Genomic DNA, 24,405 nt, shown 5'->3' with positions numbered 1-24,405 from the left:
AAGGGGGATGAAAACTGTAGTAGCCAGCAAACTTTTGCTCATTCTGAAAAAGAAAGATGTGAATTCTAAGGTAACAATGAAAAATGTCTCCTTTAGAATATGTCTGTCATTGTATTGTCTGCTTCTCTAAATGAGATCCTCCTACCCTTTTTCGCTCCCTGGGCTCTTAGAAAAAGTTCTTAAGGAGAAAACTTTTATTCCAAATAATAGGTGCAGCTGGGACCTGGTAATAAATAATTGAGTAGCCCTTCCAGCATCGTAGGCTCACTTTGTGCTTTTTCTTTCGTAGCTGTGTTGGTTTAGCCTCCCTGAGTCTGAGTACATAGATCAGAGTAAAAGTGATGAAGTATATTCTCCCAACAGATCCTCTTCTAGGAATCTGCTCTGCAAATCTCCCCAGTCAGTCTGCAGGTGTTTGTGAGCAGGAAGGAAGAAGGTGAAAAGAGTTAATAATAACTAGGGCATCTGGGTGGCTCAGGTCATGATCTTGGAGTCTCAGGATCAAGTCTAGCATGGGGCTCTCTGTTCAGCGGGGAGTCTGCTTCTCCCTCTTCCTCTGCTCCTCTACCCCCCGCCACCTCATTCATGCACACTCTTTGTATCTCCCTCTCAAATAAATAAATTTTTTTTAATTAGTAATAACTAACATTTATTAAGCATGTACCATACAACAGAGGGGTTCTGGCCTTTAAATTTCATTTCATGCAATGCCCATGACACCCAAGAATAGTAATATTCTTCTTATTTTATGGAGGAGGTAAAACTGTGTATAAAAGTTGGCACTACCAGTAACTGGTAGCATTTATGAATTCAGAGTAGTTCCCTTATCCATTATACATAGCTAGCAGGAGCTTTTTCATTGGTGAATGCACTAAACCCTCACAATGACCCAACTATAAAACATTATTATGCTTCCCATTTTTTACACTGGAGCAACCCAGGCACAGATAACTTTCCCAAGGTCACATTTAGTAAAGGACAAAGGCAGAATTTGAATGTTTCCAAGGCCTGTGTTCTTTCTACTACCCCACATTGCTTCTATCAAGCATTTGGTGTGCATATTTTTAAAGAGATCCAGTGCCCAACTTTATATTTAATAAGGCAAATATAAGAAGAAAAACATTCACTTAGCTTTATACACTCTAGCTCCATGTGGTTGCAAATGGCAAGATTTTGTTCTTTTCTATAGCTGAATAATATTCCATTGTACATACACACACTCACACCCCGCATCTTCTTTATCCTTTCATCTATTAATGGACAGTTGGGCTGCTTCCATATCTTGGCTATTGTATATAATGCTACAGTTAACATAGGTGTTTGTGTATCTTTTCAAATTAGAGTTTTTTATTCTTTGGGTGAATACCCAGTAGTGGAATTACTGGATCATATAGCAAGGTGAAGGGGATTAAAAGTACCCTTAACTTCATAAGCACTGAATAATGTATAGAATTTTTGAATCGCTCTCTTGTACACCTGAAACAAATAAAGCACTGTATGTTAACTATACTGGATTTACATTTTTTTAAAAAGAGGCAGAGAAACATTCATTAGACCAAGAGATATAACCTTAAGATTCTGCCCTTTTACTTGAAAGAGGAGAGTGGTTGTGGTATTGTCTTGGCAAGGAGGGGAGTAGGCTTTAGTTTTCAAAGAAGGTGTTGTGAGAAAGGAGTTTGTCTTTGTAATTTCCTGGAGAGATGGGCAGTTATGCCCAGGCTTGTAGGAGAAGAACTTTTGCATCAAGTACAATGGTAGTGGCTGCCAGTAATGGAAACCCCCGTATGGGAACTTAACTAAGTCAATTAACTAATTAATTGATTAGTTGGTGATTAGTTAATTAACTAATTGAATTAACTACTTAATTTAAGTTAATATTCCCCATAGACAAGAAGCCTAGTGGTAGGAGACTTCAAGTGTTGTTTGGCTGCTCAAAGCTGCCCCTGGAACCCAGGCTGTTTCTTCTTCTACCCTTCCTCGCTTACTATGCTGGTCTTCTCAAGGAGAATCATAAGACTTCTGCCATAAAGTTGGGAACACAAGGGCAGAGGCTGCACCAGCCACACTGGTCTCAAGTGAGCAGAAAACCAAGAGCTTCCTCAGACTACTCTCCACCCCCAGCCAAGCTCCACTCCAGTCTCATCAATTAGCAATGTGTCTCTTTGCCACCCCAACAGGCAGGGAGGCTGGAGAAAAAGCAAGGTCTTACCTGCACCCTTGGCCCCCCAGCAGAATTGCATCCCATGTGGACAGGACAGTGTGCGAAATTGGGAAGAGAGCCTGCCTTGATTTGGGAGTGGAGAGGAGTTGCGGCAACAGGGCTGTAATTGGAAGCCAAAAGGTGACCTTGGAGAGGAGGAATGTGATCGTGGCTTTTGTATCTGTCATTACACTGAAGTGGCCCCAGAGCATCACACCAGTGCTCTAACCCTTCCTTCCCTCCTCCTGTTCTTGACTCTCTATTCTTCCGGCCCCAGGCCCAAACCAAGAACACTTAAACCTAAATCATTTTGACAATTACAAAATCATCTAACTCACAGTTTTCTCTTAATTTCAAAATAAATAAATTATTGCTGAATTAATCAACAAATTAATGAGATGAGGGAATTCCAAGCAGATACAGCTGGTGAGGGCCTCTGCAATGGCCAGGAGTTGACCCTGCTTCAGAGGAGAAAGTTCTCAGGGGCCTGTGGAAAGGGTCTGGATGCTGTTAATACCAGAATCCTCATGTACAAATGTTGGCTAACTGTCCCAGGCTCTGACGAAAAGAATCTGAGGAGGCTGAGGACCCTTGGGTCTTGGATTGAAATGACTCTGTACAACCTCGTTGCTACTTCCTGTGATTACAGCTCCATGGTTTCCTTCTTTATCTTTGCAGAGCCAGCTCTCCCAGGCGCTGAACGGGCTGTCAGACAGGGCCAAAGAAGCCAAGGAGTTTCTGGTGCAGCTCCGCAACATGGTCCAGCAGATCCAGGTATCGGCAGCACCTGAGACAGAAAGCAAACCCCATGGGTTCAGATATTGCTTCATCATGGGGAAGTTTGTTTGTTTCTTCTACTTATCTGTGTTGTGGGGGAAATTCCAATTATTTTTCTGCTCTGTCTCTTCGAAAACAAGCAAATGTACAGACCAATTTCAAATGTACTCCCTTCTTAAGGTGGTTATATTTTGCCAACAAGCCAGCTACAACAACCTGGTTTTCCAAATAGTTCCTGTCCTTGGCACTGAGGTCCTAATTCTCTACTACTCTGGATTTAGAAAGAGGCCTTTGTGTGAAGTTGGAGTCATAATTGTTTAGTTTTTTAAACTCTCCAGGCTCCCAAAACATCTTGCCATAAGTGTATCTTATCCGATGGTTTCCCTTTCCTTTCTTCCCTTCCCTCCTTCTCTCTGTCCTTCCTTCCTTCTTCTCCACTTAGATGCTTAAATATTTTCCAAACAAGATCCCCCATGGTAGCTATAATTTCAGATTGCTCTACTTGGACATGACCCACAGATCAGCTGGCATTTGAGAGTTTGTGAATTCTCCACTATTGCCAAAGGAAAGAAGCCATAAACTACATGAGATGCTTAAATAATGACCTTCTGCTCTGTTTACTGTTCTTATGTTTTGAGGTTGCCTCACAGAAATAACCTTCGCTCTGGCCTCTAGTAAATTGCTTTCTGAGTTAATATTTAACCCATGTCAAGGTAGAAATATCTTTTTAAATGTAAGCTAGTCTTTCAAAGCATCTCACACTGATTTCCTCACCCTTTTTTGCATGCATGCTCATGTTAAAACTTTGATTGCCTAACAACCTAATACCCATACACTTCCTTCTGTTTTCCAGAGCAACAGAGGTTATCAGTCAGTCCCTCCTTTGCTTTTGCCTCTGCACCCCACCTCTTCATCAGGGCAAAGCTTTCTTTCTGCTCTACATCAGAACCTGCAAGAAGGCTGCACTTATCCTCCCAATGTTATCCTGCATGGGACATGGAGAGCTCTTAAATGATGTTTTCTATAGGACTTCTTTGAGTACTCAAAAGCAATTGTCATGAAAGCTGAAATTTCATATGTAGATGTCATTGCTGTAGCAATTACTAATGCACACCTTAAATGAAAAAGGACTTGCATTTGAGAAGTTATCAGATACCTATCAGTATGTCCTCATATTAAGAGACACAGTTCTTTTTGACTTTGGGAATAAATTAAAATTTGATAGGCTAAGCTGTTCTTTCCTTGCCAGCAAAAGCTTACAGTTGACCCAGTTGGATGCTATTTTTTCAGTGCTATTTGTGTATATGTGAGTATTCATCTTTCATTTGCTATAAATTACAATTGTTTTGCAGATTATGGTTTCGCTCTCAAAATTACATATGTAACTTATTGAAAGGATGATTGTTCATGAATGCTTATGAATTGGGAGAGAGCTGCTTGAAAAAAATGTCGACAGCTTGTATAGGTTTAAATAAAAAATAGTTAGATCTGGCATTCAATTTAAACATCATGAAGAAGCCATAATTCATTTAGAACATGGTTTACTTTCTCCAAAAAGCGGTTGGTTCATGGCTTGACTTTTACAGCTGGGTGATGCCTGTTATATATACTCATTGTTCTTGACGCCCTATGTGCACTAACTATTTGCCTTCTTTAATGAAAGGAGCAAGTACTTTTGGCCATGATTATTCTTTAAACTTCTATTGTCATTGGACTATTGTTTAATATTGAAGACCACTGCTGTCCTCTTTCTTCTCTCTCCTCTTGAATTTAATAGTTCTTTAACTCTCATGCCTCCACCATACCCAACACGTTCAGGCAGCCAACCTCTCCAAATGCCACCTTCCACCATCCATAAGTGGACATACGCCAGCTCTCAGAAGGATTTATGTTCAACTCTAACTTTATGTTCAACAAACTAAGCTTTATTTTACACAATATAATGTGAACCGTGAAGATGATTTCCTTTTGATAAAAATAAATTTATTAAGTACTATTTATACTTTTCAATGTAAAATTCAAGGGAACACTACCACTGTGGAGTGAAATTTATCCAGTTACTTAAAAAAATGCCAAATGTGCATTGTAGACAGAGTTCCTTTCCATCTCCTTCGGCAGGGATTTCCATCACACAAATGGACAGGGGAGCTCTGTTTTTTTCTGGCAGCCCAAGGAGCCCAGGTACTCTGGGACTAAGACATGTGCTCTCTCACACAGGAGAACAGTGTGGAGTTTGAGGCTTGCCTGGTGGCCCAATGTGATGCCCTCATCGACGCCCTCAACAGAAGGAAAGCCCAGCTGCTTGCACGTGTCAACAAGGAGCATGAGCACAAGCTGAAGGTAAGTGCTGTGCTGGGGGGAGGGCAGAAAGCTGAGGAGCCCAAGCTCCCAGGGCCAGGCTGGACAGGCCAGATGAGTAGGCCAGATACCCACAGTCTTGGGTGGCCAGTGGCCCGGAGGGCAGGCAGCCAGCATCCCTTTATTCACCATGAACACCCTTATTTACCTGACTGATGTTTATTGAGTGACTCCCCAAGAATTGCTCTGGGTATAGATATAATTAGGTAAATAAAAATTACTGCCCTCATGAGGCTTATATTCCACCAGAAGGGATAAACATTAAGCAAGAAAGTAAAATATGCAGTATTTAGTAATAGGCACTGAGAAAAATAATAAGGAATAGAGAAAGGGAAAGTGCAACTGGACAGCTGCTTGGATTTTTGTCATCACACTGTGAAATCAATTGATTACAAGTCTGCCCCCATTGGCAAAAACATTGGTCCTCTTAGAGACATCTGATACCCCATCCATTGCCCCTTTAGAGCAGGGCAACAAGATGTGAGAGCAGGCTGAAGAAATGGGAAGGACCCAGCAGGAGGGAGCTCAGAAGCAGGCAGTCAGAGAGGTCCACATGCTCTGCCATAAGCCCCAGGGTAGCTACCAGTAGGAGGAGGATAAGGGGTATGCAGTGCTGGTCTGATGAGGGCAGAGGGAGAGGTGAGGTCTGACTATAGCCTCTCTAGTGCAGTTAGGCAGTCAACATCAGAGAGCTTAGATAGTGGGCAGCAGAGAACGTATACAACCTCAGGGGAGCTTGTGAAAGGCCCCATAAGCATCAGGAGATTTGAACAGGCTGTAGTCGCTGAAGAACAGGGAAAGGCCCCATTTCTAAACGAATGGGATTCCAGTAGGAGGACCAAAGAAGAGTTTCAAAATGAAGAAATAAGAGAACACAGCTTATAAGATTTGGGGCTCAAGGTTGGTGGCGGGGAAGCTTCAGGTTGGGCCAGTACCCATCTTGTGGTAACCAGAAACAAGACAATAAACTAGTTGCTAACTAGGGCACGAGTCCTGGGCAAGACCCATGGTAAGACTGGCAATGCTGGGCCCTGAGCGGCAGAATCACCAACCTTCCAACTTTACTCTGTGCTTCAGCCACACACCAGGACCACAAGCTCTGGGGTGGGGTTGGGGGGGCGGTCGCTGCTAGAAGGCAGGGGGCCAAATGGCCAGATACAGAACAACCGCTCCCCAGGGAAGCTTAACAGTTTTCTCCAACAGTTAGAAAACCCCAATCTAGCTTCCTCTTCTATGAGGCTCCCTCTTCCACAGCCCACCTGCTGCAAAATACAGAGCATGTGGCTGGAATAGAAACCTTTCTCCCCTGCCTCAGGTGTCCCTCTGAAAGGACTTGTGGAACTGCACCAGGCAGGAGGCAGAGCTGGGATAACAAGGTCCAAGCCTGGAAGAACTCCTGGGGGCCATGCCACGTGATGAAGCTTATTGGCCTGACACCCTCTGGGGCTCCATCAGGGCCACGGCTCTCTGAACAGTCCTGACAAGGCAGCTGCAGTGCCCTTTTATCAAGGAGAGGCACAGCAGATGCCTTGATAAAGAAAATGGCATGGCTTGAAGTTAAATCTGAAGCAGGAGTTGGGAAAGGAAAGTGCACAGGGCTCTAACGTTCCTAGAACATCAGCCTGTTGGTTTGGACAGGAAGCCAAGGCCGGCGATGGTAACACTCCTTCTAGAGATGCCATTACTGTTTCTTAGTGGTGCGTCTAATTTGGAAGATCCTCTTAGGCTCATGTTAGAACAAACTCAAACCTGTTTCCATCACCTGCTCTAACATTTACTAAGCCCTTCATTTCATACCCTTCAGAAACCTAGATCCTTTTTGGTTATGGTGGAGGAGCTCAAATATCACTTGAATCCCATAGAGCTCTCTAAAGGAAAACCCCAGCTGTCTGCAGGAAATGAGCTGGATGGCTGGATTTTCCCTCTAAATAGTAGACCAACCATTTTTGTATGTAGTCACCAAGTGTTAACTTTTCCTCAGTAGAAATCTCTTTTTTAAGTTGTTGCAGGCACTTTCTTGGTATCTTTAAACCATTTGTGATCAATCTCACAGGGCCTATGGTGGCCACTGCAGGTTTTCTACCTGGGAGAGCCAGAAGGGCAGTGATCTGGACCGAAAAGGGAATCACAGATTGAGAAAGCATCATTTATGCATATCAAACAGCAGCAGAGGGGCAGGAGAGCCCCATGAGCCCCTGCTGCCCCTGTGGGATGGGACTGTATGAAAATCCATTGAGGGTTGTGCCGGGGACACAGAGAGAGAGAGATCCCTCAGGAACAGCTGCTGCTCATTGCCCAGGCTCCACGTGGGGCAACAGTCTGTCCGTCCAGGTGACCCGCCCCAGCGGGACACATGGATGCACCTGGGGCCGCTGAGCAGAGGCAGCTGCCTGCTCTCATGTCGCCCTGCCCCGCGTGGAGTGTGCTGCCCCAAGTGGAGTGTCCTGCCCCAGATCCCGAAGGGCCGAGGAAACAAGAGGCAGGTGGCTGGTTGTCCCCCATGGCAGCAAAGCTGTTCTGTCTTCTGTCGTGAGCGATTTGTTTCTGCGCCGTTTTCAGCAGATTGTATGTCACTGCTAAAAACCGCCAGCAGCGCCAACACCGGGACCATGGACGCCAGCCTCCGAATCTCCCTCCCTCTGCTTTTCTCTTCCTGCCATTCCCCTTTCTTGTCATTTCTGTTGCTACTCAGATCTGTGAGAAAAGACTGGCCTTTTATAGACAGCCCTCGCCAAGCACAGTACTTCTTTCTGTCTTTGTTGGCCGACCCATCACTCACACTTGGGCAGGGATAATCTTATGGTCTTCCGCTCCCCTTTGGCAGAGTTCTCTAGGGGCCTGCTTTTCACTGACAAAGAGGAGAGTTGTGTGTGTACTTTTCTGGCAACTTTCTCTTCTTGAGCAATCCAAAAGGCCTGGGATGCTGGAAAGGGAGTATGTATAAAGAGTCTTTATGATCTCCTCAGGCCCCTCTCTGAAAGCACTCATTGCTGGAGCAGATTGGATGGTTCTGGTTCTGAGACAAGCCAGAGCTGAGAGGTGAAGAGCCCAGCTTCTGTGTCACAGAGAAGGGGGTGGGAGGACACACTTCCTCACTTACTAGGTCTCCAACTGTGAGCAAGTCTCTGGCTCAGTTACTTTCACCTGCGGGTAAAATCAGCCAGGAGCAGTGGTCACCTCACAGAGCATTGCCCAGCACTTCCGGCAGTCCTTGGGAAATGTTGTTAGACCTGAGAGGATGCCTAGAAATGTGCTGGCACCCAGCATATTAAAAAAGTGCTCCTAGGGACTTAAGGTCCATAATACCAGAGTATGTCATGTAGAAATCGTCTATACACAAGTGTGATTGTCTCTGAAACTAGGAAAGTAGCTTGTGTTTTTAACTGATCATCCTATGAAATGGTTCACGAAGTTTGGTGAGCTCTTTTTAAAATAGTAAACAAACAAACAAACAAACAAAGGCTTGGAGACATATGTAGGCAGCTGTGACCATATTTTAGGAATATTTGAAATATAAATTTTGTTTAATATTATTCTGTGGTTTGAAAAAAAAACACTGGGAGACAAATATCTAGTTTTGGGATGTGGTAAACTAATCAAATGTCAGAAAGCTACTGAAGGGGAAAAAATGCTTTCAAGTTTTGAAGAAATACTACTGATTTGTGTTTGGGACAACATGGGCAAAATCCCCATAATAAGCACTGTAAACCCAATCCCCTGGTGTCTTGTTTGAACTGTATGGTTTGTGACCATTCTTCCTGGGCCTTCCTGACCTGAGTAAGGCCTTAAAATATCCTCATAGGGAATTTGTGACAACACTTAAATGTGCCATTAATGAGATCCGTGTTTTTCTCACAAAACTTACAAACTTACAAATGAAAAGAATGATTTTTATTTATGTAACACTCAGAATTTGAAATAATTCTACAACCATCTTAAATGCATATTTGTTCCAATATTTTAGAGTAAATTCATATGTTGAATAGTACAAGGTGACAGGGGTCTTCTTGGTTACCTTTCAATTCTAAGATTTTCTGGAAGAAAAAAGTTATATTTAAAAACTTCTGAAAAAATTTAATCTTTAATTTCCATGTGTGGGTGGCCAATGAATGTACCAACAAAATTATCCAGTGAGAATGCTAAAAGAAAATGATAAAGTTTGCTGTTTCTTATAACATTTCATCTTTACAGATGACCTCCACATCCAATTGTAACCATATACAAAATGTTTGACTTTGAATCCAAGTATATTGTTGGGTTTTGTTAGAATTGTTATCATTATTAGCATCATTGTCTTTATTATTATTATTTACCATGTATTGCCTGTTGTGTTTCCAATATGTTTATTTAGAAAACCGAATTATATGGTCATTTCATTCAGAGTACAGATTTGCAGTAGGGACGTTATTGGCTTGTCAAATTGCTTCCTTAGGCTATTTTGCCATTGCTTCAAAACAGGCTAGTAATCCTTTGACTTAGATTGGGCTGGGAGATGGGAAAGAAAGAAAGAAAGAAAGAAAGAAAGAAAGAGAAAAGAAAGAAAGAAAGAAAGAAAGAAAGGAAGGAAGGAAGGAAAGAAAGAAAGGAAGGAACAAAGAAAAAGAAAGGGGGAGGGAGGAAGACAGGAAAGGAAGGGAGGGAGGGAGGAAAGAGGGAAGGAAGGAGAAAAGAGGAAGGGAAGAAGGAAGGCAAAGAAAGGGAAAGGAAAGGGAAAGAGAAGGAAAGGAAAGAAAATGAAAAAAAGGAAGAAAGATGGATGGAGAAAGGGTGGAAGACAGACCTACCCAAGCTCACAAAACTTTTGTAAGTAATTAGATAGGATTTGACAGGCTACAGCCCTTACTAGAAAGAATAAGCAACAAATTTATGCCAATAATCAGCTCAATCCCAATAAAACAACTGGCAACAAATTCTATAAGTCCATTACAATGAAGACATTTGGAAATATTAAGCACACTGGAACACTTGAAGCTTTGACTGCCCTTGGGGGGACCAACTCTAAAATTTGAACCACAATTATTATTGATTATAAGGCTATATCATTAATGGGGAATTCATTTAGCAAATGCTGTGATTCCCTGCTACTTACCACATAGGAACAAAAGTCATAGAGGGACTGTACGCAAGGATCCTATGGGATCACCAGGATGCCACCACACACAGCTGGAGCTCACCAAAGTTAGGGGACACTCTTCTGAACACTCATTACCCACTTTGGCAATGTCAATGGAGGGCAGTCACAGATCTTTAACATCTTAACTCAGACATGAATGACATTCCTTACCTCCAGAGGGCACTAAACACACACTTTGAATATGGGCGAGTCATCTACTGTGTCTCCCTGCACCTTACAGCCTACAAAATACCATGCTGTATGTATCACTTTAACCACAGCCCACCATAAACAGTAAATGTTCTCCTGTGTGGGTGGGACCCACCAATATGTGTATCTTTCCAAGCGACTTGTATTCCTTCATTAACTTCTTTGTACAGGGATGTAGTATTCTACATTCTAAGAGTGGGTTTTGCATATTCCACTCAAAGTTTATTGATAAGGCTATGGGTGGCATTCACACTTTTGAAATAGAAAGTTCAGTTTTTCTGTTAAAAACTCAAGCCTTCCTCAAAACAGGTACATATTTTATTTATTTAATAGGGCTAAATTATCCTTTTCTTGATTAGAACTCAAAGCCTCAAAACTGGTCTTTGAAATGAGTAGTTGCTATGTGGGTAAATTAATGACATTAGCACAGAGAGTGGTATCAAGAGAAGGGGGAAATATTTTTTATAATCATGTGGGAGAATGGTGGCATGTGAGAAAGTGAAGATGCTCTTCCTTAATTTAAATGCCTCTAAGTTTCAGTGAATATAATGATAATATAGGAGATAATATCCTAATCTAGGGGGAAAAAAAGAAAATTTGTTATTTTACGAGACAAATCTCATGGACAAAGCACTTCACTTGTAACTCACAAATGAGTCCATTCCAAGCATTAGTTGGTCATCTTGCTTTAGGAATGATGCTACATGTAGAAACTCCTCCCACTGATCAAAAGAACCTGTGAAGAATAAATTCTTCAGGCTTGCATCTTGAGATTACTTGTACCTTACATATAAAAAAAGGATTACCTTATATTTAGGAGAAACTGTTTTTTTTTAATATTTTATTTATTCATTTGACAGAGATCACAAGTAGGCAGAGAGGCAGGCAGAGAGAGAGGAGGAAGCAGGCTCCCCGCTGAGCAGGGAGCCCGACACGGGGCTCGATCCCAGGACTCTGAGATCATGACCTGAGCAGAGGCTTTAAGGCACTGAGCCACCCAGGCGCCCCTAGGAGAAACTGTTTTAAGCTGTGATGGGAAGTTTTATATTATATTTAGGAAAGAATTTCTCAGAATAGAAAAGAGAGAAGTGTTTACTTAGACTAAAAATTCATTAGTGGTATCCCTGCAGACCCCATGATGAGTGAAAAAATAGTATGAGTGAAAGTATTTATTAAAAAGAATAAACACAGAAAATATTTTAAAGAGCCACACACACGTAAGATAGAGAGGTGAATGGAGGCAGAGAAAGGGTGTCAAAGTCAAATTGGATAAAATAATGAAATTCACTTTAATTAACTTCAGTTCTCACTGCTGGTTGTGTTACATGAGCTGTGCCAGAGGGAAGAGATTGGTCTACTAGAGATGGGATGGGAAATGTAGTTGTGGACAGAAAGAACAAAATTTTACACATAAGCTATCATGGGTTACTCTATGCTACTGAAAAAATTTGAGCACTCAGAGGAACACGCCAGTCTATTCTCAAATTCATTTTTTCTGAATAGGTGTCTGTGACACATCTTGACCCAAAGAATAACCTTAATAAATTTGCCACTTAACAAAATAAAAACATTCAAGTGATCAATAGGACTTGCCATCCTGAACAGATGGGGACTGCTAATAAGATTGTGAAAGCCTTCTCTGAAACTATAAACTAAAGATTAATTCATTGTCCCCAGAGAGCTGGTTCAGGCCATAATGCAGATGAAAGCAGGGAGATTTTTTTTTCCCAGTCCCTATTTGTGTCACTCTTGCAACTTGCACATTTCCTTCCTAAGAAAAGGAAGTCATCACTAGCCAGCTGCAAACATGGTGACAACCGTTTCTCCGGAGCATCAGAGCAACTGCAGAGAAATGTAGACCTCAAAGGAAAAGTGACCTGGCCTAGCTTCCTAGGAATTGTTTTCCATAGAAAATATAACGTGAGATAAATAATAATAGTAGTAGAAATAACACAGAATGAAGAAGGGAACAAGTAAGAGAGCTGATGCAAACATTCAACTAGAGAAAATATATTTATACTCTTAAAAGATCTAATTATTTGGCTGATTTCATAGGATGGGAAATCTTGCCAAATTAATTCAGAAACTAGATGTCAATTACAATACACCCAAAAGTGCTGCTTCTGGGAACCCTGTAGTTTAATTTTTAGTAGTGATTTTTATCACAGGCTAATGGGATCATTGTGAAATGGTTGATTAAAATGTAAAAAGATGGGCCAAATGCATTGTTGTAACAGTGGGAGTTGAGAACCAGGAACTCAGGGATATTGAGTTATCCCAAGAAGATTGAACCATGGAATACAATGGCAAACCCTCACTGAAATGCACCAACTCTTCACTACAGTGAAACTTCTTAAGATTAGCTGGAGAGCCCTGACATTCAAGACAGCTCCTTCAGCATCAAATAAATCTTGCTTTAGAAGGAAATGTATAGAGGCAGATGTAGAATTTTATGAGGCCTGATTATCATATGTATTTCAGTACATTTAGGTCATAAAATTATCATTGATCTGTATGCTCTGGAAAATAAACACAACAATTCAAGTCTATTTGGCCTCAGCAGACTCACTTTGGGTTACAATGCCCAGTGCAGACTTGCACACCACTCAGTTAGGTATGCACAGTCTTAGGACAGATGCCCTTTGGATAGTGATTGGCCACTGCTGAGGCTTCTGCTGTCTAGAAGCATTCATGCACTGGCTACCAAAATGTCAACACATTTTCTGGGAACAATTTAGTTATACCTAAAATGGCAGACAGAAGTAGCATATTAGCAGTAGGTCACCTGTCCTGGATTTTTTTTTTAATACTTTTGGGGGTTTTGTGTTTTTTCTCCCTGTAAGAAGCAAAAACTTAATCTTCCTGTTTGTTTTTTATTAAAAAAATAAAATAAAATAATTTGCATTCCATGAGCCCAGACCAACAGATAGGGTGATGGTTTGACAGAATACTAGATGCCAGAGAAAATAAGTCTATCACTGAATTTTAAATTTGGTCTCGCCTCTCCCCGGCAAAATCTCAGAAATGATCTTCACATCAAAGTTGATTTCTTTCACCAGTTCTGATATGCAGATTTCAAACCCTACACTTTATTTTTATTTTTATTTTATTAAAAGTGAAAAAGTGGGAACAAATCATCTGTCAAAAAATTAGGAAACTCTATAGAGCAAAAACAATCATGTAAAAGGACAAAACTAGAGTTCTCATACTTCCTGATTATATAACTTACTGCAAATCTACAATAATGAAAACAGTATGATTTTGACAAGGGTGGCAAGACTAGGCAATGGGGAAAGACAGTTTTACAACAAATGACACCAGAAAAACTGGCTATCCACATGCCAAAGAAAGAAGTTGGACCATTACCTAACACCATACACAAAAATTAACTCAAAATGGACCAAAGACCTAAATGTAAGAACTGAAAATATAAAACTCTTAGATGAAAACACTAATGTTTCAAATGGGCAAATGCTTCCCAACACTGGATTTGGCAATGATTTCTTGGATATTGCACCAGAGGCACAGGCAACAAAGGAAAAGGTAGACAAATTGGACTTCATGCAAATTTATAAATTTTGTGCGTCAAAAGCAAAAAAACAACCCAGTTAAAAAATAGGCAAAGGACTTGAATAGACATTTCTCCATGGGAGATATACAAATGGCCAATAAGCATATGAAAAGATGCTCAGCATCACTAGTCATTAGGGAAATGCAAATCAAAACCACAATGAGATACCACTTCACATCCATTAGGGTGGCTATTATTATTTTTTTAAAAAGATAGTAATAAGTGTTGGTGAGAATATGGAGAAATTGGAACCCTTGTGCATTGCTAATGAGAATATTAAATGGTACAGCTGCTATGGAAAACAGTATGATGATTCTCAAAAAAACTAAAATAGAATTAGCATATGATCCAGCAATTCTACTTCAGGACATATACCCAAAATAAGTGAAACAGGGACTTTCAGATATTTGTATACCCATGGTCATAACAGCTTTATTCATAAGAGCCAAAGGTAGAAGTAACCCAAGCATCCATCAATGATTGAATGGATAAACAAAATGTGGTATGTACCTACAATGAAATATTATTCAGGAAATTCGGGATGTCTGGGTGGCTCAGTCAGTTTAAGTGTCCAACTCTTGGTTTCAGCTTGGGTTGCAATCACAGACCCTGCATTGAGCTCTGTGCTGAGCGTGGAGTCTGCTTGAGTTTCACTCTCCCTCCTCCTATGCCCTTCCCCCTTGTGCTCGCTCACTAAAATAAATAAATCTTAAGGAAACAAAAAAAAAAAAGGAAGGAAATTTTGACATCAGCTACAGTGTGGATAAACACCTTGAAGATATGATGCTAAATGAAATGAGCCAATCACAAAAGAACAAACATTGTATGATTCCGCTTACATGAGAATCCTGGAGTAGTCAAATCCATAATGACAGAAAATAGAATGGTGGTGTTGCCAGGGGCCAGCGGGGAGGGGAGAATACAGAGTTACTGTTTAATAGGTACAAAGTTTTAGTTCGGAAAGATAAAAACAATTCTGAAAATGGATGGTGATGACAGTTGCACAACAATATGAATGTATTTAATGCCACAGAATTATCTGATTAAAAATAGCTGAGATTGGAACACCCGAGGGGCTCAGTCAGTTAAGCATCTGCCTTCAGCTCAGGTCGTGGTCCCGGGGTCCTGGATCAAGTCCCATGTTAGACTTCTGCTCAGTGGGGAGTGTGCTTCTCCCTGTCCTCCCTGCTTGTTCTCTCTCACTATCTCTGTCTCTCTTTCAAATAAATGAATAAAATCGTTTTTTAAAAATAGCTAAAATTGTAAATTTTGTATGTACGTTTTACCACAAGAAAAAAAAATTAGAAAGACATCAGCAATAATAAATGGATGAACTGTCAAAAAAATTAGGAGGAACTTAAATGTCCAAAAATAGAGGAACAGGAATGTTTAATTAATTATGATAACCCACTCAGTGGGATATTTATGGAGCCAGTAACATTTATTGATGGTGGCAACATGTGAAATGGTATATGGTATAGTGTTAAGTGGGAAGGAGGTAAAATTATCACATATTATGATTGCAACTATAAAAATATCTAGCTCGAGGATAAAACCTAAAAAAAACCAAACAAAATGTTTTAAAAATTTGCATGAGAGTGATGAGATAACTGCTTTTTTGGGGTCTATTTTCCAATTGTTTTCAAAAGTAGATATAATAATCTTTGATGAAAAATGTATAATCAAAACTTAAAAGAAGAAATGAAGAAAAAGCTTTTTAATAATTATTATTAAAATTTCTTTTAGTTATTATTTATAAAATCAAGAAAGCTCGATATTTTTGAGGATTTTGTAAAGTAGTATAAACGTAAGTAATTGAGTTTCCTAGAAAACTCTTGTTCAACTCTAGCTTCAGAAACCACTTCAGGATTTGGGTCACTGAGCAGAGGACATGGAAAATGAATCTTTGAAGAAAGAAACTTTTCAAGGACTGTCGTGTTTGACACTGGACAAAGACAACTTCCCAGAGGCAGAAACTGCATGTTCAGAGAAATGCCTTTCTAGGTTAAAGCAGGCTCACAGCATGGTAACTAGAGAGAGACTTTAAAACTGCTCTCCCAGGGGCGGCTCAGGGGCTCAGTCAGTTAAGCATCCTACTTGGGCTCAAGTCATGATCCCAGGGTCCTAGGATCAAACCCCACATCAGACTCCCTGCTCAAGGGGGGAGTCTGCTTCTCCCTCTCCTTCTGCCACTCCTCTGTTCATTCTCTCTTTCTCTCCCATTGTCTAAATAAATAAATAAATAAAACAACTGCTCTCCTAATGAGGCAGTGACTGCTTCTAAGTGGGTTATACTCCAAACTTAACTCTGCATTCATCTTTGTCTGGCTTCCTTGTTGTCATTAGCTCACTGTCTTTCAGCAAGTTTCACCTCTAACTCCATCCCACCATCCACTCAAGAAGAAGAATCAGAATGAGAAGGAATTGGGTTCAGATGAGGACGTTTGCTCTTTACAAGAGAGGCACAGGGTGGGCGCGGGTGGGTGACGTTTCACAGAACAGAAGCTGCAACCACATCTCGGGTTACTCAGCTCCTTCATAAACTCTCCACGACCTCCCACTTAGAGCAGCTCACAGTATCAGCTTCCTGGAAGATTGGGGAGCAAGGGGAACCTGAGGAAGATGTCCCTTCAAGCACCACAGTTTGCTTCTTTTTCAGCCTGTTCCACTTTGGACCATTCTGTTCTCACATCAATCCTAGGTGGTTCGAGATCAGATCTCTCACTGCACAGTGAAATTGCGCCAGACCACAGGTCTCATGGAGTACTGCCTAGAGGTCATTAAGGAAAATGATCCCAGTGGCTTTTTGCAGGTAAGTGTTAACTAGTTTCTACTTCAGATTCTCAGTGTCCCGTGAAAGTCAGTCCACCAATGTCGCAGCCGGACTCTCGGCAGCCCTTGCTGACCATGTTCCCTCCACAGTGGGACCCACCTTTAGACAGCCACACACATGTGGGCGCCAGCAGAACGCCACTGACTTCCTGAAAGTCTCTGCCACCATGTGCTCCAAGATTGAGATGTACATGGGCTTCTTAAAATTTGTTTCTGTTCATGTTTAACCATGAAAATGTAAGTCCCTGTAATTTCCTCTGAAGCAGGGCTACTGTTTTGCCTAAGAATTGGGTCCCTTTCCACTAATATCTTGGACAGTATTGTCAGCTAGAAATGTTTAAACATGCAAGGCTTCTACCTTCTTGACAGTTTCTACTGGCTAGTTAAATCAGTGATTTTCCAGGAGTTTTTTCATTCCTTGGATTTCTCATAATTTTTTTCGGTGTTGATTGTTTTAATGAGATGTAATAATGTCAGCTGAATTTTGCTTAGGTTTTGAGCTCAATGATTAAGGGAGCTTTTATTAAGGAACTCATAGATTCCTTCCAATTCACATTTTATCAAACTGGCCAAGAGTGACAATGAGAGATTAAATATAAGAAATGGAAGAGTTCTCTATCAAAGAATGAAGTGATAGAGAAGATGACAGGCTTAAAGTGTAAGAAATTCCACATTACAGATTACCATCTGCAGCCTCTCAAACTATTTTATAAAACTCATTCCAAGTGTTTACACAATATCCACACATCCTATTAGAAACTTAGGGTTGTTAGTTCTGCTAGGATTAACAGATCACCAACATGTTATCAAATGTTGCTGGCATTTAGTTGATCAGTCATAAATAGCAATAGCATATATCCGGGTTTGTCTACAAAGCAATTTACAGCTGCTAATTATTTATAGTGGCTCCCTCCAACTCATGAAAGCACCCAGGTTTGCATGGGTGACCCTGGTCATAATAGGCTTCTCACTGCCTACATGGAGACAGGAAAGGTGTGAGTCCCAGGATGTTTCTGTGTGCTCCTGGAGAGTGGAGGAGCAGTGTTCTGTGTCCAGTGTGGTATTATATTTCTTAGGCTGTGGTCTTTGATGTGATTAGATTTCCGACGCCCTCATAAGGAGGGTGCACCTGACTGAGGACCAGTGGGGGAAAGGAACACTCACTCCCAGGATGACCACGGACTTCGACCTGAGTCTGGACAACAGCCCTCTGCTGCAATCCATTCACCAGCTCGACTTTGTGCAGATGAAAGGTGCGTGCCTGCAGCCCCTGAAATAGAGCAACACCCCAAGTGGATACTGGTACTTGAAGCAGGATTGAGGCTTTGTGCCAGAGAGTAGCAAACAAAATGCAGCTGGCAGGTTTATAAATCACCTAAGAGGTGGGGAAGTAAACATACACACACACCTCTGGGTAACAATACAAAAGTCTGGAGTGGCTCCCAGCTTACCACATATGGGAAATGTACCATTGTAGCCCTGTGACCTACCTTTCAGAAAGCCAAATAACATACAGATAAACTCAATGCTTGCCTCCTTAAGAGTCTTAGAGCTGTCACAAGCCCAGCATCAGGGAATAGCTGACATAAAAAAAGATAAGGAGATAAAGACCGCATCACTGTACATAAATAAAATCTTGTTACAGAAAGTAACCCAGAAATATTGGTATAAATCAAGGCAGTTGAGAATTGAAATGACTACTGCCACATGGGTAGGTGGTGAGCAAATGGTTGAGCATAAATTAGTGGGAATTTGAGAGGATCAGTGTTGACTTGCCAATACTGGTCAGGAAAATGCCAGCCTGGTTACAGAAGGAAAATGAAGTTCTGAAATAAATTTTAACTTTTTAAACTTTTGGCTTATATGATTTAGGGGTTTGCAAGATGTCTTTGAGATTTTTTTGGTGGTTGGGGGGAAGTACAAGTACCTAAAATTATCTTAAGGAAAGTAACTCTTTCAAAGAAAAATAAAAAGCCAACCATGCAATGGTATTTTTATGCAGTATAAGTAATATCCATTGGAAAAAGATTCTTTTTTTAACTTTCATTTTGAAATATTTATACACTCACAGGAAGTTGCAAAAAATAGTAAGGAGAGGTCCTGTGTACCCTTAGCCTAGTTTCCATCAATGGTTGCATCTTGTAGAACTATCATCTTATATCAAAACCAGGAAATTAGGGGCACCTGGGTGGCCCGGCCCAGTTGGCTAAGCATCCAACTCTTGATCTCAGCTCAGGTCTTGATCTCAGGATTGTGAGTTCAAGCCCCGCATTGGGCTCTATACCCTGTGTGGAGTCCACTTTAAAAAAAAAAAAAAACCAATAACACAGGAATTAACATTGGTACAATGAATATGTATCACTCTGGGTCATTTGTCAGGTGTTTAGAGTCATCTAACTGCTCCTGCAATTAAGCTACCACCATAAAGACCTCCCTCATGCTACTCCATTATGGTCATATAATTATACCCACACCCCTCCCCTCTGCTGTCATCAATCCCTGGAAATCACCTATCTGTTCTTCATCTCTGTAATTGTGTCACTTTCTAGTCTTTTTCCTAAAACTGAAGAAATTGATTTGTTCTTTGCTTCTCCCAATTTGAGCAGCCACATAATAAAGGACTTAGAAGTTAGTGATTTAAGATATTCATTTTTTAAGAAAAATCTACATGCTTCCTTTTATCAGAGAGAAAGACCTAACCAGCAAGTCTTAGGGCTCTGCACTTGTAACTCACATCACACAGCTAAACTCATCTGTGTATCTGGTACAGGTAACTCTCATTCTTTTAATGGATTTTTGCTCTTTTATTTTCAGTTTTCTCATTTTTTGTTTATTATGTATTGCTTTGGGATGATGCCTTAACTGATTTTTGGAGTAAATAGCATATAGATTGTTAATAAAAGTACTTTGTTGCCATAACAAAAATGTTTAGCATTTCCTGACTATTTACCAAACCAGAAACTCTCCTAAGTGCTTCATGTGGATTAATTCAATTTATTCTTACAGCCCTAGTAGGCATCCAAGGAAACTGAGGCACAGGTAGACTGGGTAGCTTGACTGAATTCACACAGCTAGTGAATGTCAGGCAAGCACTCAAAGCCAGAGGGATACGTTCTAGACCCTGCACCTACAACTTCCAGTTTGTGTTTTAACATTAGTGCCTTATAAACTGGCTTCTTCAAGCAATAACCAAATTCTTCTCTTAAACTTAAGAAATTTAACTTTTTGTTGCAACACAACTTTCTTGCTATTTAGAATGTCTTCTTTAACACCCCCATGTGGTCTATAGAATACAGCCATCTGAGTAATACATGGATCCCCAGGTAAATCCCCCTCAATCAGCCTCTCTCTGGATCCCATCCTCTCAATGAGGTCAAATCATTGGAAGTTATGTCACAAATAGCTCAGAGGAGAAAATATGTCACAGAAAGGCAGTGGAAGGAAAAAAGGAGCCAACCCAATTAGATTTGGTGATGGAGCAGGTAGAGGGGGAGAGCCTCAGGGCTTTGAACTGCTTTCAGCAGCTGACAGAGCCCTCCCCTCCCTTATTTGCTGTCCTTCTGAATTATGTCCATCTGCCCAGAGAGAAGTCCAGGCCAGTTGGCAGGATGGTAACAATTGTGTTGGAATGAACAGGCCCTTCATCTGGTATGGGAACTGCAGCCTCATGTGCTGTGCCTCACAGACCCCAATCCTAAAGCACAGGCACTTGGCCCCTTAAAGCTGCCTGCAGACATATGCATGAAAAATGGCTGTGTGTCCACTCCACCAAAGTCTGCACGTGCGGCAGAGAATGCCACGCACTCTCAAGGCCAAAATGCAGAACACAAAAAAATTCACCCGGGACACAAAATGATCTCAGTTATTTACAAGGTTCCTCTAACAGGCTATTTGGGATGAGACTGGATTATTCCATTTTCCTTTTCTTTTTCATACTTCACATCAATTTAATTTACTGCTGATTAGTATCCTTCTGCAGAGTTAATTTATATGCTTTGCTTTGTGCTTGTGAAGTTTAATTAATTCGGTGAGAGCCAAGTCCTGTTAGACTCGAAATAATTTTTATCTGTCAGATGTTTTCGATGGAAAGGAGAAGCCAAAAGGTCATGACGCAATAGAGTTTGACTGGCTGTGGTTAAGACTACTCCTACTGGCCTCTTTGATAGCTGTTAACATACACAGCTGTGCTAGGTGTAGTAGTGTTTTTTGGTAGGATAGCTTGGTCAGTTTAATACACTGCATGTTCCCAGCTTGTCAGTAAAAATATCTCAAGAAACTGTACCCCCAAATCCGTGAAAGAAGGGTCAAAATTTAAAGAGCATTGAGAACAGTGCTAAAGTAATCTGACCATTAATACAATATACAATATGTGTACTTCAATATATGTTTCCTAATTATGCTAAGCAGATTACAGTAGAAAGTTAAAATATTTTCAGAGCTACATAAAGTATGCATTTAAAGTTTGACTCAAACTAACAACAAAAATATCTGTTCATTTCTTAACTGGAAATTCTAGCATCTCTCTGGTTTTGGAATTTCATCTCAGAAGTCTTTTTTTCCCTTGATATCAAAAAAGATAGGTCTGTTGCTGTTTTTTTTTTTTTTTTGGTTTGTTTGTTTCAGTTAGGGCAGCTACTAATCAGCAAGAAAATTATTCTCCTATGAGCCAAAGATTTAACTCATCTGCTCTTCCTGATTCTGCATCTGAAATCTAAGTGGAGAATGCTGGTACCTTCTTTGTTCAAACATCCTCAGAAAAATATTATCCCAGAATTGTTTTAAGTATAGAAAGTGTCCCAAGATTCATGAGTCAGTGCTGGAAAGAAATGCCAACATGTTCATTCTGAACCAGGATATGAAACAGTGACCTAATGCTCCCCTAAGCCTTTTTAGTATCAATGGCTGTTAATCCCTTAAGTGCCTCTACTCAACCTAAGAACACATTTATCTTTATGAACTCATGTCACATGTAAGAGCCCGGAGTATGCACCAAGGTCATGGGCAAGGTCAGTGTGATGTGAACCGACCTTTTTATAAATCATGGAGAAAGAGCACCCAGAGGTTTGACAGGGATGCGGATAGGCACACACACTGACTCACATGTCTTCTGTTCAGGCATGTGATCCATTCATGGTTTGGAGTCCTGCAATGCATGTCCTCAAAACCCACGTTCACATTTCTCTGTACCAGTGTACTAATGAGAGTTTTGCAAAAATGGCTTGTTGTTCCTCTAAAGTAGAAACTTTCCTGAGATGCTACTTGTGTTGTTCAGCCACTGTAAAGGAGAGAAAGTCCCCCAAGGAACATTCAGATAGGATGACTCAGGATAATTGCATTTCCAGCTACCATAGCTCTTATGGTGAAATATTTCTTTCTTTTTCTTTCTGCAATTTTTAAAGTATGGTTGATACCCAGTGTCACACTCGTTTCAGGTGGACAACACAGTGATTCAATTAAATTGATACATTATGCTATGTATGGTGAAATATTTCATTAATCTATGCCAACAATTCTTGGGGAACTTTGTCACTCACATTACAGAAGCAAAAGGAAATATTCCTCTTGGAATCAGGTGTGGGGACTTCCCTCTAGTACACTATTACTACACATGAGTCTGGAGAGGCAATGTGGTGTAATTAAGCATACAGCCCCTGGGGCCAGCCTGCTGGGACTCGGACCCCAGCTCTGCTACTTAATAGCCATGAAAATTGTGTTTCTTTTTCCTCATCTATCAACTAGAGATAATAACAACACCTGTTCTGGTGGGGTTACTGTGAAAAACACTTGGGTGACACTTGTGAAGACACCGTTGCAGAATTTAATTTTGAGCCAAAACTCCAAGGAAGTCAGTAGGAAGAGAGTAAGAATGGTTGCCTCTTGCAACTAAGAAAAGTATTTTTAGCCCAAAGCTTGATATTATGGGCCAAAAGAATACAAGCAATAGACTTCTGATCAGTCAGTTTCTCCTGAAACTGGAAAAACAAAACATCCAAGAATGATGGTGAAAGCATTAAGATTAAGACAGCTGCAACAGCCCAATGACAGAAGTTTCAGTAAAATAAAAATTTCTTAGAGTTCAGCCCAGGAACTGTGATGCTATCCATTTCCAAAGCACAAATAATAATTTGAAAATACTTTGGATTCTTATACATCATTTATTTTATACCTAATAAAGTGAAATAGGGTAATAAAATACCCACTATAAAATCTGTTTTTCTAAAATGTCAGCCTTAGTCTTTGCTAATGAGGCTGTAATTTTGGCACATTTGCCTTTTATATGCAACATATAAATGGGGTAAATAAGGACATAGAAAAAATAATTCTGAGCACATCAAGAAATAGATTTAGATATGCAAATGTCTCTATGTTCCTTCATTTTCATTTCTCTCTTTCTCTCCCTCTTTCCCTCCCTTTATCACTCTCCCTCCCTCATTTCGCTTTTTTTTTTTTTTTTTGATTCATTTGTTTAAGGTCTGGACAATATTAAAATCTGAAGATTAGTGAGTGACTAGAGTTTTTATTATCTTTTTGGTCTTTTAAAGCGTATCCACTGAGGACTTAAAAATGAAGCTCTCATGCTTTAATTACACATGACATCATGTATTTCAATTAATCTATTAATTATACCTATGTCTATACAAGGAAATTTGAGTTTCTTATTGGAGACATTGCAAGCATTTACATGATTCAAGTTGAAACCATCTTGTGAGCTTATTCTTTGATTTTAAAATGTTGACTTGCCTGAAACATGAACAAAGGGAAAATGAAGATTGATAGGAGAACTAATGAAATAAAGAGAGTCCAAGAAATAGGTTGTTTTATGATAGGCTCTGATCTGTAAGGACAGCTCAGAGCAGATATCCCCAAGGAGAATCATTCCATGTCTCTAGAAGCCATTCGAAGAACAGTTTGCTTAAACTTATCATAATTTACTCCACAGTTAATATGTTAAAATTTATTATTTTTATTATTTTATTATTATGACCAGGTGGTTTCCTAACACATGATTACCTGAAGTTAACCCTCCAATTACAACTGTTAGGTGATGCCTGTTTATGGGCAGAGGATCATTAGGTGTTACATCTTCTCTCTCCTCCCCTTCCCATCCAGTCCTGTAGTCTATTTCTTGAACAAGGCAATGAATCCATCTCCTTTTCTCCAATTCCAGATGTTTGAGGATCTCTTTCTCATAAGACCAACTGAATTCTATGCCATTGAAACCTGAAACATGATTTCCCTTCCTAAACTCACTACCTCCAATCAACTGGTCATAATTTTGATTTCATTATGTTTGTTCTAGTAACTCAGGCATGGTTTTCTTGTATCAAAGTCCTTTCTTAAGTA

The 24,405-nt window shown here is 40.4% G+C and overlaps 1 protein-coding gene across 8 annotated transcripts in view; it reads left to right on the top strand.

Annotated features, from left to right (window-relative positions):
• The window catches only part of TRIM9 (tripartite motif containing 9), a 108,064-nt gene that overhangs the window by 57,845 nt on the left and 25,814 nt on the right, over positions 1-24,405 (top strand). For all 8 annotated transcript variants that reach the window (XM_013056129.2, XM_013056127.2, XM_045069384.1 and 5 more), the window contains exons 2-5: positions 2,879-2,974; positions 5,195-5,317; positions 16,931-17,041; positions 18,161-18,314. In XM_013056129.2, coding sequence (XP_012911583.1) covers positions 2,879-2,974; positions 5,195-5,317; positions 16,931-17,041; positions 18,161-18,314 — 484 coding nt within the window. The remainder of the gene's footprint in view (positions 1-2,878; positions 2,975-5,194; positions 5,318-16,930; positions 17,042-18,160; positions 18,315-24,405) is intronic.

Source organism: Mustela putorius, unplaced genomic scaffold (genome assembly GCF_011764305.1).
Source record: "Mustela putorius furo isolate JIRA1106 unplaced genomic scaffold, ASM1176430v1.1 tig00000129_pilon_pilon_pilon, whole genome shotgun sequence".
Lineage (NCBI taxonomy): Eukaryota > Metazoa > Chordata > Mammalia > Carnivora > Mustelidae > Mustela > Mustela putorius.
Note: the sequence above shows the minus strand (reverse complement) of the source record. Positions and strands in the feature narration are given on the sequence as shown.